Here is a 12,777-nt window from a genome sequence, read left to right as displayed (position 1 = left end):
AACGAGGAAAAGTAGTTTTGTTTGCTTAAGCACATCCTGTGGCAGCCTATAGCTGCCCGGGAGTACAGACTGTAACTGCTCCTCACTGCGTTACCCAGTAATGCGCTGAGCGGGGACTGGGGGGGCGGAGGGGGGTGCCGAGCGAGCGAGCGAGCGAGCGAGCCAGGGAGCGAGCGAGGGAGCGAGAGAGGAGCGAGCGAGAGCGGCCGCGGAGGCTCGGGACCCGGCTGGCCGCGCGGCGCCGCAGCCGCCCCCTCCCCCACACCGCCCCCCCACCCCCCCGCGGCGGCGCGAGCGGGCGGCGGCCGTGCGGTGCGGTGCAGAGCGGAGGCGGAGGCGGGCGCGCGGGCAGCTCGCGGGCACCCGGCCGGCGGGCGCGGGAGCTGGAAAGGGTGCGCTATGCCTTTAACGCCCGCGTACAGTAGACATGTATAGTGGAGTGTAGGGAAACTCTAGGCGGGGTTAAAGTTCAGCTCATGGAGCGGCAATAGCGCTGGCTGGCTGCAGTTGAGCCGAGTTGGAAATGTGAACGCAAGAAGCAGGCTTGATTTTTTTTTCTCCCCCCTTCTCTCTCTCTCCTCCTCTCTCCCTCTTTCTCCTTTCTCACCCGCACTCACGCACACCTCCAAACCGCACACCCAGACGCACACGCACACCCCACCGCCGGGCAGTGATGTATTCTCCGCTCTGTCTCACCCAGGTAAGCAGCTGTTTGGATGCGGAGGGGCTGTGGGGGTCGGAGTGGCGGGGGCCGACCTGGGGCCGGGCCGGGAGTGCCGGGGACCCCCGCGCCAGCAGGGCCCGGGACATGTGTCTCGGGGTGTGCCCGTGTCTGCGCGTGTTTCGGTGTGTGTGTGTGTGTGTGCGCGCGTATGCTCGTGGAGGGGGTGGTAGTGGAGAAATACAGCTTTAAGAAAGTAACTTTGTTTCCATGCGGGTGCATTCCTCTTGCACGGCCATTTGTGTGGGCACATGGCTAATGGCGCCCTCTTATTAATGCGTTAATTAATATCGGGGCGATTGACTGCGGAACGGCGGTGTTTTCGGACGCCCCGCACGTGTTTCGGCGGGGTTGCAGCCCATGACACGCTGAAATCTGGACTCAGCGTTTCTGCAGGCGCGAGGCCGGTTTCTGTAGTTAACGCGGCGCCCGGGGAGGGGGGCGCTGACGGAGCCCCCAGCACGCCCCGCACTCTCGGGGCCGCTGCACCCCTGGCTGCGGGAGAACTCGGGTCCCCGCGCCCGCTGCCCGCCCGCTGAGCCCGCGCCGCAGCAGCCTCCCCAAACTCTTACTTTTGTTTATTGTTTGTCAGCCTTTGGGGTCCGGCCGCGGGAGGGACGCGGGCCGGGGCCCCGGGCCCCCGCCGGGACAGCGCCCCTTGGGCACGGGCGGGCGGCGGCGAGCCGGTCCCGGGGCTCGGCGGAGCGGAGCTGCGTGGCCCCGCGTCCTCCCGCGCCGGCCGGGTGGAGCCTGCGTCCTCGCCGCCCGTCGCCCGCTCGCTTTCCCGAGCGAAAGTTTCGGTGCCGGGAAGAACCCACGCTGCGCGGGTCGGCGAGCAACGGAGGCCGCGAGCCGCGAGCCGCGAGCCGCGGGCCGGGGCGCGCCGGGCGGAGTTGGGCTACCGGCCGCGAGCCTGAGCGGCGGCCGGGCCGGACGCGACTCCCCCCGCCCCGTCGCCGCCGCCGCCGCCGCCGCCTCCCGCTGCTGCCGCGCGACTCGGGCCGCCCCGCGCACCGGACGGGGGCAACTTTTCCCTCCGACCTAACTCGGAGCGTGGGTCTCTCTCGCCCCAGCGCCTCTCCTTTCCATGCCCTCCCTTTCCATCCCTCCCTTGTCTGCACCACCCCCAAGCAAAATATTGCTACTTCACGGCCCCAAGTTTGGTCCCTTTTGAATATATTATTTATTTTCTTTGAGTAAAAGGCATGAAGGTAAAGTGATTTTGCGCTAAAATTTTTTTGAAGAAAAGTGTGAGCCTTCATACTGTTTTGGTACATTGCGATCTGACCATTAATCACCTAGATGAAGTTTGTATGCTTCATATAAAATGTTTATTCACCACTCCCTTCAAAAACCTGCTACCACCTCTTGCTTTCATTTAGCAGGAGATAACGGTTTAACCGGAATACTTTCTGGAAGACTAAAAAGTATCCATAGTTTCTTCTCTCTTCTCTAGTTTCTGGATTTATTTCCCACATGACATGCCTTCTTATTGCAATATCTAACAGTCATCTACCGGCTATTTGATCTCAGAAGACTCTTAAATGCATCTTCTATGTTGAAATGGTCTGTTTGGGATTTAGGCCTAGCATTAATAATGGATAGCAGTTGCTTTTAGTTATTGTAAAAGTTTTTTATTTTTCCCTAACAAACTTCCAAAGTTCCTATTTTAGTAACTCGTGGAAGTATGGAATGAAACTTTTCCAACCAGTTTTGGCAAGGTTCACAATTGCATATGGATAAGATGCAAAGTGTAAGATAATTTGAATGAGTTATGACTACAGTGAAAATGCTGAGATTCAAAGGCTGAAGTTCTAGCTGGCAAAAGTTTGCAACACGTAGAACTGGTAGATAATACCAGTGTGCTGCCCTAGTGGGGAAGGACCTTAGCAGACACATTAGCGTCTTCGCCAGTGAGCTCTCAATAGATAAATTTGTGTTTTGGGATGGTGCATACATGAGGATACCTGTGTACCTATGCAGGCCCAGGGCATAGTCAAGTATTTAACAAAGTTGGATTCTCTTGGTTCATGAACTATTATCACATTAAGAAAGTTTTTTTTTTTTTAAACCTATTTGGCAGTGACATTTAGTAGGCCTTCTTCTGGAAACACCACTAAGAGAAACACTTACTTAGTGTAACAGTTTGTAAAGAAAATGTACACTAAATAGTGAATGAGGGCCATATATTTTATGAGTTCTTCTTTTAGAAATTGATTCACAATTTATTTAACTTGCCGGAATATTTATAAAGCTTTAGAGCCAGTTTTAAAAAGAAAAACTTAGGTAATTTATTGGTCGTTAAAGAAAGTCCAGTAAAGCGCAGTGATAAAAATTACTCTAAATGAAAGAATAAAATCCATATACGTGTGCAATTTTTAAAAACTTTATCAGGAAAATTCCAGACATCGTATTTTAATCCATGTGGACACATCTTAACCAAATCATGTACCTGGTCATAGAATGGCAACAGTAGAAATTTATAGGTGAACCTTTGAAAGAGGTAGTTCCAAAAATATCAGCATTCTGTGGTTCCGAAACTTGGCTTACTTACAAACAGATGAACGTTGAAGATGCTGATTCAAAGTCCTACCACTTTTGAAACAGGTTTTCAGGTTTGTTTTTATTGGTGGCCCATAACTTTCTCACTGAGTACATACGTAAAATATTCTTTGTTTTCTCTTGAATATTTTGAAATATTGTATAGCTTATGGCGGTATGTGCAACAACATGCTTTATAAGGGCATACTGTTTTGTTTTTAAACTAATTTATGCTGTGCCTGGGCATTTCCTGCAAGTGAATGATGTTCTTTAGTTTTGATGTTCTGGAATATTTCTAATTGTGCATTGAGAAATATAACTAGCACTTTCCTTGTGTATGTGAGTAAGAGTCATACAAAATATTGTGCACTTTTATTGGCACATTCTTAAAACCTTTGGGGAGTAATAACTTGTAAATACTTTTGATGTAAAACTGGGGACTTAGATTATTCTTAATGATTAGTTGAGATAGTTGGCCTTATTTAAGGATTTTTATGATGAGATATATGGGCAGTTGGTTGGCAGGTAAACAAAATCCTTTTGAACACGAATGCACGCAGTTCGCAGTTCTCTGAGAAGCATATTGGGAGTATCTTCGAACACTTAAATGTCACATTAGAAGGTTTATTTTAAATGTTTATCATCATTAATAAAGCTCTTTAATAAGACAAGGTTTTGACATAAATATGAATTGTTTGGAGCTAAGTTATTCTTTGCATTTTAAAATGGGGCTGAGACTTTAAAATGAAATCCTCATTTTGGTGAAAGCTCACTTTGTAGTTAAGGTAGACTCCGGGCGTTCTTTGCATAATTCCACAGAGCCTTGGTCCCTAGCATGTCTTGTGTATATAAGAAAATCAGTCAATGTGAAGGACTGTTTCAAACCCCAAATTTATGTATTTTAGAGCATTTCAAGGATGAGCTCAGAATTTAGTAATGTTTAAATGCTTTGCAGTTTGGCGTATACCTTATAGATAAACTGTGACTTGAAAAATGCTCCCCCCACCCCATTTCTCTCTTCTAAAGTACGGCAATAGGAAAGATTCTCAAACATCAGAAATTTTAAAGTGCTAATGGTGTATGGGGAAGAATAATAGAATTCTTGTATTTTTCTCTGTTTTTTTCTCCACTTAAAGAATGCACATGTGTTGTGAAAGCTGACTTCTCTTTTGGATTCTTTTATTGAAAAAGAGCAGTTTTCAAACCTAAACTTGAAATACGGAGCCTGAAATTTGTTGAGAGAGGGAAAAAAATGTTGATTATTGAAATGATTTAGTGTGTATTATATTAATATAACCTTACTTTAAAAAAAAGTCATATGTAGTGTTTAAGTGATTGATTATAGCTTACAATATTTTAACAGGCTTGATAAAGTATTTCACCAATTTTAAGCACTCAGTTTATATTTGAATGTTTAAAAATTAATAATTGCTTTAATAGTAATAATATTTTGGACATTACAGTTACTTGTGCCTCCAAAATATATTTAGATGGATATTACAAACCAAAAAAGAATGCATTTTATATTTGTCTGTCCTACACCCTTTTAAAAAAAGTCATCAAATATCCCTTTGGTTTTCTTATCCTCATTTATTTAAAAGTAAATAATTTATCTTTTGGGGGGAGGGTTGTGCGGTGGAGAGAAGTTAAGATTAGTAAGATTAGTGTGGGGTTGGTTAATCAAAAGTTAGATGTACTCAGAAAGCTTTGTGGAGTTACTGTTTAATTTTTCTTTAATTTTATATTTCTATTTCCTAAGAAAATGTCAAGTAAAAGAATCAAGCATTTTCCATAAAACAGTAAGAAAAATTTAAATGTTTTAAATTCAATTTTATTTTCAAATTACTTGGATTTTAAGAGGCAACCATGAGGGTTTTCCGGGAGTCTCGTAAACATTGAATATACCAGGTTCCCTGTTTCCCTGTGAGAAAAAGCCTGAAATATTATTTTCAAAATTTAAATGAGTATTCTGTTTTTTCGGAATGATTATTACTGAAGGTATTTCACAATCAGATCAGTAAATTGAATGTGTTTAGTTGCAGCCGTGTTGTCACAGTGACGCATTCTGTTTACTATCTGGCTTGTATGCTTTTCTTTGTTTTTTTTTTCCTTTTTTCCCTGTTTTGTTTCATTTCTATAATATCAGCAATTATGTCTTGAACATAGATCTTTTATTTTAGTCCGATCAGTATCAAATCCATCTCTTCTTTTGTATATGGACCTGCCAAATTTTTCTAAGTTTTTGACTAAAAATAATTGTGTGTAACTAATACTTAGAAAGGAATTAGATGTTACCAAAATGACTAAGAAACAGATCAGAGTCTACATCAGAGTCTACTTTTAGAGGGGAAAGTCTTTGTTTCCATTGATCGTGGAGATGATTTTTGCTCCTAGACTTCCATAAACATTGACTGGCATCTAAATGTTTAGGATTTGCCAATCTGGCCGCCGAGCCCTGGCTGTACTACAAGTAGTGAGGTCAAGGCTGGAGCAAAATTAGATATGCCTTCCTTGAAATAGGGTTAAGATTATATGTTGTTATAAACATTTCGATAAACTTCACTTACTGTCTAAAGAATCTGGGACCTAGGCCTGACAGTAGAACCTGGTACACTTCTGTGAACATAACAAAACATTTTGTACTTTTTAACGGTTTTCTTCTTTAAGATTGTGAGACATGATACCGATGGTTTTTTTTCCCCCCTCTTGGACTTCCCATAGGGATCCCATGTATGATTTTGGTAACGTAATGCTTGAATCAAATTTCAAGTGAAATAAGGATATATTTTTTTAAAGGTGAACACCTGAAGAAGTGCTGTTGCCTTTTGTTTTCATTATAGTTATCTTTTTGTCTTCATTCATTTCCTCAGGATGAATTTCATCCTTTCATCGAAGCACTTCTGCCCCACGTCCGAGCCTTCGCCTACACATGGTTCAACCTGCAGGCCCGAAAACGAAAATACTTCAAAAAACATGAAAAGCGTATGTCAAAAGAAGAAGAGAGAGCCGTGAAGGATGAGTTGCTAAGTGAAAAACCAGAGGTCAAGCAGAAATGGGCATCTCGACTTCTGGCCAAGTTGCGGAAAGATATCCGACCTGAGTACCGAGAGGATTTTGTTCTTACAGTCACAGGGAAAAAGCCTCCGTGTTGTGTTCTTTCCAACCCAGACCAGAAAGGCAAGATGCGAAGAATTGACTGCCTCCGCCAGGCAGATAAAGTCTGGAGGTTGGACCTTGTTATGGTGATTTTATTTAAAGGTATTCCGCTTGAAAGTACTGATGGCGAGCGCCTTGTAAAGTCCCCGCAGTGCTCTAATCCAGGGCTCTGTGTCCAGCCCCATCACATAGGGGTTTCTGTTAAGGAACTCGATTTATATTTGGCATACTTTGTGCATGCAGCAGGTAAGTGCAATGGTGAAAAGTCGGTCCACTTTCTCGCGTGTGCTTTTTTTCCTGATGACCTCTGTATGTGCTGGGCCATTCCCGAGCTCCCTACGGCAGGCCATGTCCACATGGATGGTGTGGTGTCCAAGGTAGACCAACATCGGAGTAGCCAGATCCTCCATTGTTTGAGGTTCCACCTTCATTCAGGTGGAGAAGCATAGCTTGGAGAGCATTCTCGCTAAGTTTAGTTCTTTTGTCAAGTAGTGTTATCAGAGGTGTTGGTCATCAGTTATGGGATATGTGTAAATCACGTTTTTTGATGAGGGGTGAGAGAAGCCTCATAAAAACCCTTGTAAGAAAGCGTCTATTTTAACTGGCAAGTGATCTAGTTAAAAAGCGTTTAGTTTGGTTGTGAGGCAATATTTTTAGTTGCTTTTCTTCTGGGAGTGTTTTTATCTACTGGGGTCTCTTGAACCCCCGGCTAATTAAGAAGAGGTTGGAGGTAAGATTGCTATCAAATCGCTGATCATTTATGAAGGAAAAAGAAATCACACTAGTACAAACTTAGTAGCTTTGTATTAGGAATACTTAGTGTTGTTTACAATAGCTAAAGGAAAAAACAAACCAATTCTTTAAGTAACTGATGGAAAGATTAATCTGAAAAGTAACCAAACCTGTATAGTGCATGAGCACATCGAGAAATGGATATTGATAATTGATTTGGTGAGTTGCGTGATTTGTAATAAAATTCTTTATTGTTCCAAGGCTGTTTTCAAGGCGTGCTTTACCTGTGCATATTACAGCATGTAGAGTAGCATTCAGGATAAAACTATTGAGGACTGGATAAAATAATGCATTTTTACTTTGTTCCTCTCATCTTGTTTTGGACAAAAGGCTCATTGTGTTACGTGAAAGCTCAGGTCTTGTGAAACTTGTTGACTTTTTATATGTACATATCGGTCTTGCTAGATTACCTTCATGGCAGTTACTTGAGCCAGATGGAAGAAAGAAGGTTGTGGAATCCTACCAGTAGGTTGTTTTGGGGTTCATGTATTTTTTTTCATAAAGAACAGAGAAGATGTTACCTGTAAAAGCGATACTCCATTGTTTTGCAAAACATTTTCAATTCTAAAAATATGAGCTCTTAGAAGTCACCTGATATCCTATTCTGTATTATTTTTCTCAATATATGTTTTAGAAAGAGAACTTTTGTTATCCCTCTGTCCTAACATAAGAAACTGGAGAAATTTACTTTGCAAGCATGTCACATCATCATTTGCATTCTGTTGGCAGGGGATAAATGAGTATTTTAGAGGATGTGATCTGTAAGTGTTTCAAATATTTGGGTTTTTGAAAATGTATACTTAATTATAAGAAGTGCCTGTTGCTTTAGCCAGTTCTGGGTAGCGAAAACGAAAAGGCAGCACCTTTCAGATGACCTCTAAACAGGAACAAGGGGCCCTTAACTCCCTGTTAACCCTATTGTTGTTACTTTATTTTGTCTATTGAAAAAGCAGAGTTAAAATTTTTTAAAAATTTATTTGCATATATAAGTGGAGAATCTACTAGGACAAGGTGCAAAAAACAGTTGTGGGTATTATATGCTTTGGGGGAGCACTCTCTAAAAATCTAGTGTTTCATCTCTTGGATATTTGGAGAAGTAAATAACTTACAATAAATGCTCTAACGGACCAATATAAGAAGTTGCAGGTGTCAGTGGGTGATGCCCATCATGGTAGGTGCTTCCTTACAAGGTAACATCAAAGCGAAATACCTGTTATGCATTTATTGGTGTGAGCAGCATCCCTTCTAATTTTTAGATGTGAACGTTTCCCTTAGATTCACAGAGACGCGGCCTTCCTCGCTCTCGCCGTTTCACGTTGGATTCTCTCTCGCTGTTGACAGTTTGTGCCTGTGCTGTGGCTCCAGATCCCTTGAGCCATCATAGTTGCTGGTGGTTTCAATGACCTGAAGGGTGATGTTGGTAAAATGGCAGGTAGACTGTTGCTTAGGAGAGTTAGCATCCTTATTGCTTATGAAAGATTTATTGCCAGCACTGTGGATCAGACTACCTTTCGGTTCGGTTTTCCTGCGCCTCCCAGAATCCCTCGGTCGCCTGAACGGTGGCCAAGTACAGGCCATTGGCTCTCCCTGCGCAGCCGTGGCGCCTCTGTGCGCACCAGGATGGGTCTGAGGGATGCTCAAGGCCTTTTGTCTGAAAATATCTCAAATGTGATTTAAGAGATTTAGAGACCTGTTATTTGTGGAAGGGAAGCTGCCAATACAAATAGGAGGTGGATCGGTCAACTCACATACAACTGATTTGACAAGCATCTGTTATAATGCTGAAGATTTGTAAACACTAAACAATGTTTTTACCTCCTTAAAAGTTTTGAGAACTTGCCAGTATTGGCAGGAGGCAGAGACTCTGAAATGTGCTTCAAGAAACATGCCAAAACCATTGTGGCCTTTTCACCTATAGTCTTTTTTTTCCCCTCTCTTTCTTTTACATGTATTTTTTTTTCTTCCAAAATGCCATTTTTCCCCCTTGATGGCCACAGGAAGATCCTTTTTTTTCTTTCTAAAAATGCATATAATAATTATTGCTTCATGCCTCGGCCTCTTCTTGGGAAGGAAGTTGAAATCTTAGAACGCACATGTAAATACTGGAAGCTACTGCAGAATCAATTGTTTTTTAAAAGCGGAGGTGATTTTTCTAAGACTGATTGAGATGCTAAAATACAATACATAAACTGCATTCCTTTTTCCTCTCTAAATCCAGGGGTATTAGAACTGTGTGAATTCTGTGGCTGATAACCAGTAACAAGTGTAATGAAATCGGAGTGATTCCATAAGCCTGAGAATTTCATCTCATTAAAAGTATAAAAGAGTAAAACCATTTTATGCCTTTAATTTGGTCTCTCTTTGAGTCGTTCTTCCCATGGATCATATGACAACTTTGAGATATTATGGTATTGTGGTAAATGGTGTTCTTTGTGGGCGTGTAACAGTAAAGCTAATTTATGACCAATCTTTACCAGATGATCTGTATCAGAATCTACAATATACCCGGCACGTGGCAAGGTCACAATTTAAGTTGTTAAGGTCATAACCTTAGCCACCAGGCATTTGACCTTTTAGATAAAGTTAACCTTTGTTCATTAGTAGGCACTCAACCGAGAACTTTCTGGAGAGTTTTTTTTTTTTTTTTAACTGCTTCTGTATAACTTCTGGTAATGTAATCAGATTCTAGAAAGATTTTCAGTTGAGTTAGTTAAACTTTTAGTTAGACTTTTGAAGGACTCGTCTCTTGGATAGAGGTAGGTTGCTGTATCTAGGCCATAAAATGACTTTTTATAGTTATTACCTGCTGCGGGTAGAATGAAAGCTGAGGTAGCTGTGTGGAGATGTTTAAAAACTAAAATTAAACAAATAGAATTATGTTTAATTCAACGAAGGCCTTTGCTAATTTTTGAATGGCATTAGGCCTCAAAGATAAATCACAATGAGCATCTTCACTTTTTGCAGATGAGGGATTTTTTAAGATTGGAAGTATTTTTAGTTACCTTAAAATTCACTCTGAAAGACTAATACATAACCAGAATTTGTCAGGTAGTTGCTGTAATTGCTAATTAGCCAGGGACGGAGCGAATTGAACTTGTCCTAATGGTAGCAGGAGTACTTGTTAGTTTCAGGGTAGAAAGTGAACCCGTTTGCACAGTAGTGTTTTAGTTTAATAGTTACAGATTGCTTCCATGGTCTCTCTTTACTACCTTTACTTAGTGTTGCTCGGCAGGAATAGTAAAGGTCCCATCGCTTACTGAAAGAGTTGCGGTGTCTGCGAAGCCTGGTGCCTGTCCTGGAAACCTGACAGCGGTGTTACTGATGCCCACATTACCTGTACCATATTGTTCACTTAATTATGCTGTCCTGGGCACTCATTTCAAATTATTTACATTATTTACATTACTACTAGTTCTACTCTACTCTGATAGGCCACGTATTATTCCATTTCAGCAAAGAGAGAGAGACTCCCATTCAGGTGCGTTCTAGTTGTATTTTGGCTTCGTGATTGCCATTCCTTCATATAGTAATAGAGAAAGCCGTGATATGCAGATAGACCAGATGGTCATGTTGACAGATTGAGAATTCACTTCCTGCTGCTTCAGAGCAGGTGTAAGATTAGGAGTGTCTGTGTAGGAACGTGTGTGCGCTTCGTGTGCATGTGTGTGCACATCCAGGCTGCACACAGAGTGCTGGTTAGAGTAGGGGGAATGATTTCTTTTTTAAAAAAGCTGGTACCTTAAATACAGTGTAACTATCTGTGTAAGGTTATCAGTGCATACAGAATAATAATTGTAACAAAATTTAAATTGATAATGTTAGATTGTTATAGTTTATAATTTTATGCCAAATTAATTATGATAATTTTTAAAGTTTTAGGTAACTTACCATGTTAGTTTGTGGCAGGATTGTATATCTGAAATATATTCAATGTATTCTATTAACAGGGGTTTGTGTGTATGTGTGTTTACACTCAAATCTAAGACTATACATTATTGAATTAAACTTCTTCACTACCTTAATAAACTCCTTAGTAGAAAGTTGTGTAGTTAGTTTCTGTGGTTTATAATAATAAACCCTATTTGGAAAAAAAAAGGGGTAAGATTAATATACAGCGATATTTAATGAAGACAGTAAGTACCACCCTATCTCAAACTCTAACCTTAAACTAAAGGTGGATTTTGTGGCTGATTGATCTACTGTAACTTATTGGTATATGCACACAGTTACAGAAAATGTCATTTATCTTTCTATTTATCTTTTAATTCTTTAAGGGAGATAGCACAAACAATCAACAAACTTGAGATTAAATATGGCTTTTATATCCTTGAGTATTTTCTGCATAACTTGAAGATTGTATCAATATCCTCTGTTTAGAACGTATCTAGAATGCAGTGAGGAAGATGGAAGTTGAAGGGTAGAGAGTGTAGAGGTATAGGGAGAAAGGGTGTTCTTGAGTAGAAGGGAGGTCAGCTCATTTATGGCTCAGAGGTTTGAGTGTTGGTAAGAAATTTCCCAATGCTGCTGGCTTGGATTTGCCTTGTCTGCTTTTCCACCCAGTGATGGATAGCATTAATTTGAACCTATTTAGGGCTAGTGTGGGAGAAACCACAGCCTTTGTTGTGGTCACTGCTATACACAGTAGGACTGGTTGTTTTACTTGGTTAAGGCCTCAAGCTGCTTCCAGAGGATGCAGAACAGCCTGTCGGTTTTTAAAAACTTGCACAGAAGCAGCAACAATTCTAATTGCTCACAAATGTTAATATAGATTATTGAAAACAATTTTGAGGTTAGAATAGAAGAAAAAACATAAAATACAGATTGCATTCATTGAATGTGCTAAACACCAGTTTGTTGTCATTTCAGCAGTTATTTCCCCATGGTCGTTTAGAGGTTAGATCTTGCTTTTAAATTTATTATAAATTGTAAATCCTTGGAAGGTGATGTCAGGGGAAGGAAGAAGTCAGGTGGAGGAGGAAGAGAATGAATAAACTGGCATGCTTTGTTAAGAGAAACATAAAACCGTGAACTTAATTGAAATGGAGATGCTCTAAAAAGTGTTTTGGTTTAAGTAATGACTGTAAAAGGATCCCAAGCAGCAAGATATCTAGTGGAGAATTTTATAATCCATCTCACCATCATTTTTTTGCATAGTATGCTTCAGACTAAGAGACCTACTGGGGGCTTTGGAGTTTCTATTCAGATTGTTAGAAAGAAAAGTTTTGCAAAAATTCTTTGTAGCGTTTAGGGGTCTAGTTAGGGACACTGTGGCATGCATAAACTTGGAAAAGGGGCTATTGAGATATTCATTATTATTACCATTTTGCTTTTTAAGGGGTAACCTACAGTGTTGTCAACATTTTAGCTGTCTCCCACCAAGGCAACTGTAAGATAGAAATGATTGCTCCAAACTTTGGTGTCCCTGAACTTATCAGAATTCTCTACCTGCTGCTAAGATAGAAATGGCTTTTTCCCTAGGCATTTCCTAAAATATTAGAAAACAGTGCTTCATGTTTTGCTATGATAATTCCACAGGGTAAAAGTATATTTTATCTAATGGAATTAGT

The 12,777-nt window shown here is 41.2% G+C and overlaps 1 protein-coding gene across 4 annotated transcripts in view; it reads left to right on the top strand.

The window, feature by feature from the left end:
- Positions 1-328: 328 nt before the first annotated feature.
- The window catches only part of NFIA (nuclear factor I A), a gene marked incomplete at its 3' end in the record, with an annotated part of 385,446 nt that continues 372,997 nt past the window's right edge, over positions 329-12,777 (top strand). For all 4 annotated transcript variants that reach the window (XM_081258348.1, XM_081258349.1, XM_081258347.1 and 1 more), the window contains exons 1-2: positions 329-700; positions 6,133-6,664. In XM_081258348.1, coding sequence (XP_081114474.1) covers positions 674-700; positions 6,133-6,664 — 559 coding nt within the window. In that variant the 5' untranslated portion in view covers positions 329-673. The remainder of the gene's footprint in view (positions 701-6,132; positions 6,665-12,777) is intronic.

The sequence above is a fragment of the Mesoplodon bidens genome, assembly GCF_964165515.1.
Source record: "Mesoplodon bidens genome assembly, chromosome: 2".
NCBI classification, from domain to species: domain Eukaryota; kingdom Metazoa; phylum Chordata; class Mammalia; order Artiodactyla; family Ziphiidae; genus Mesoplodon; species Mesoplodon bidens.
Note: the sequence above shows the minus strand (reverse complement) of the source record. Positions and strands in the feature narration are given on the sequence as shown.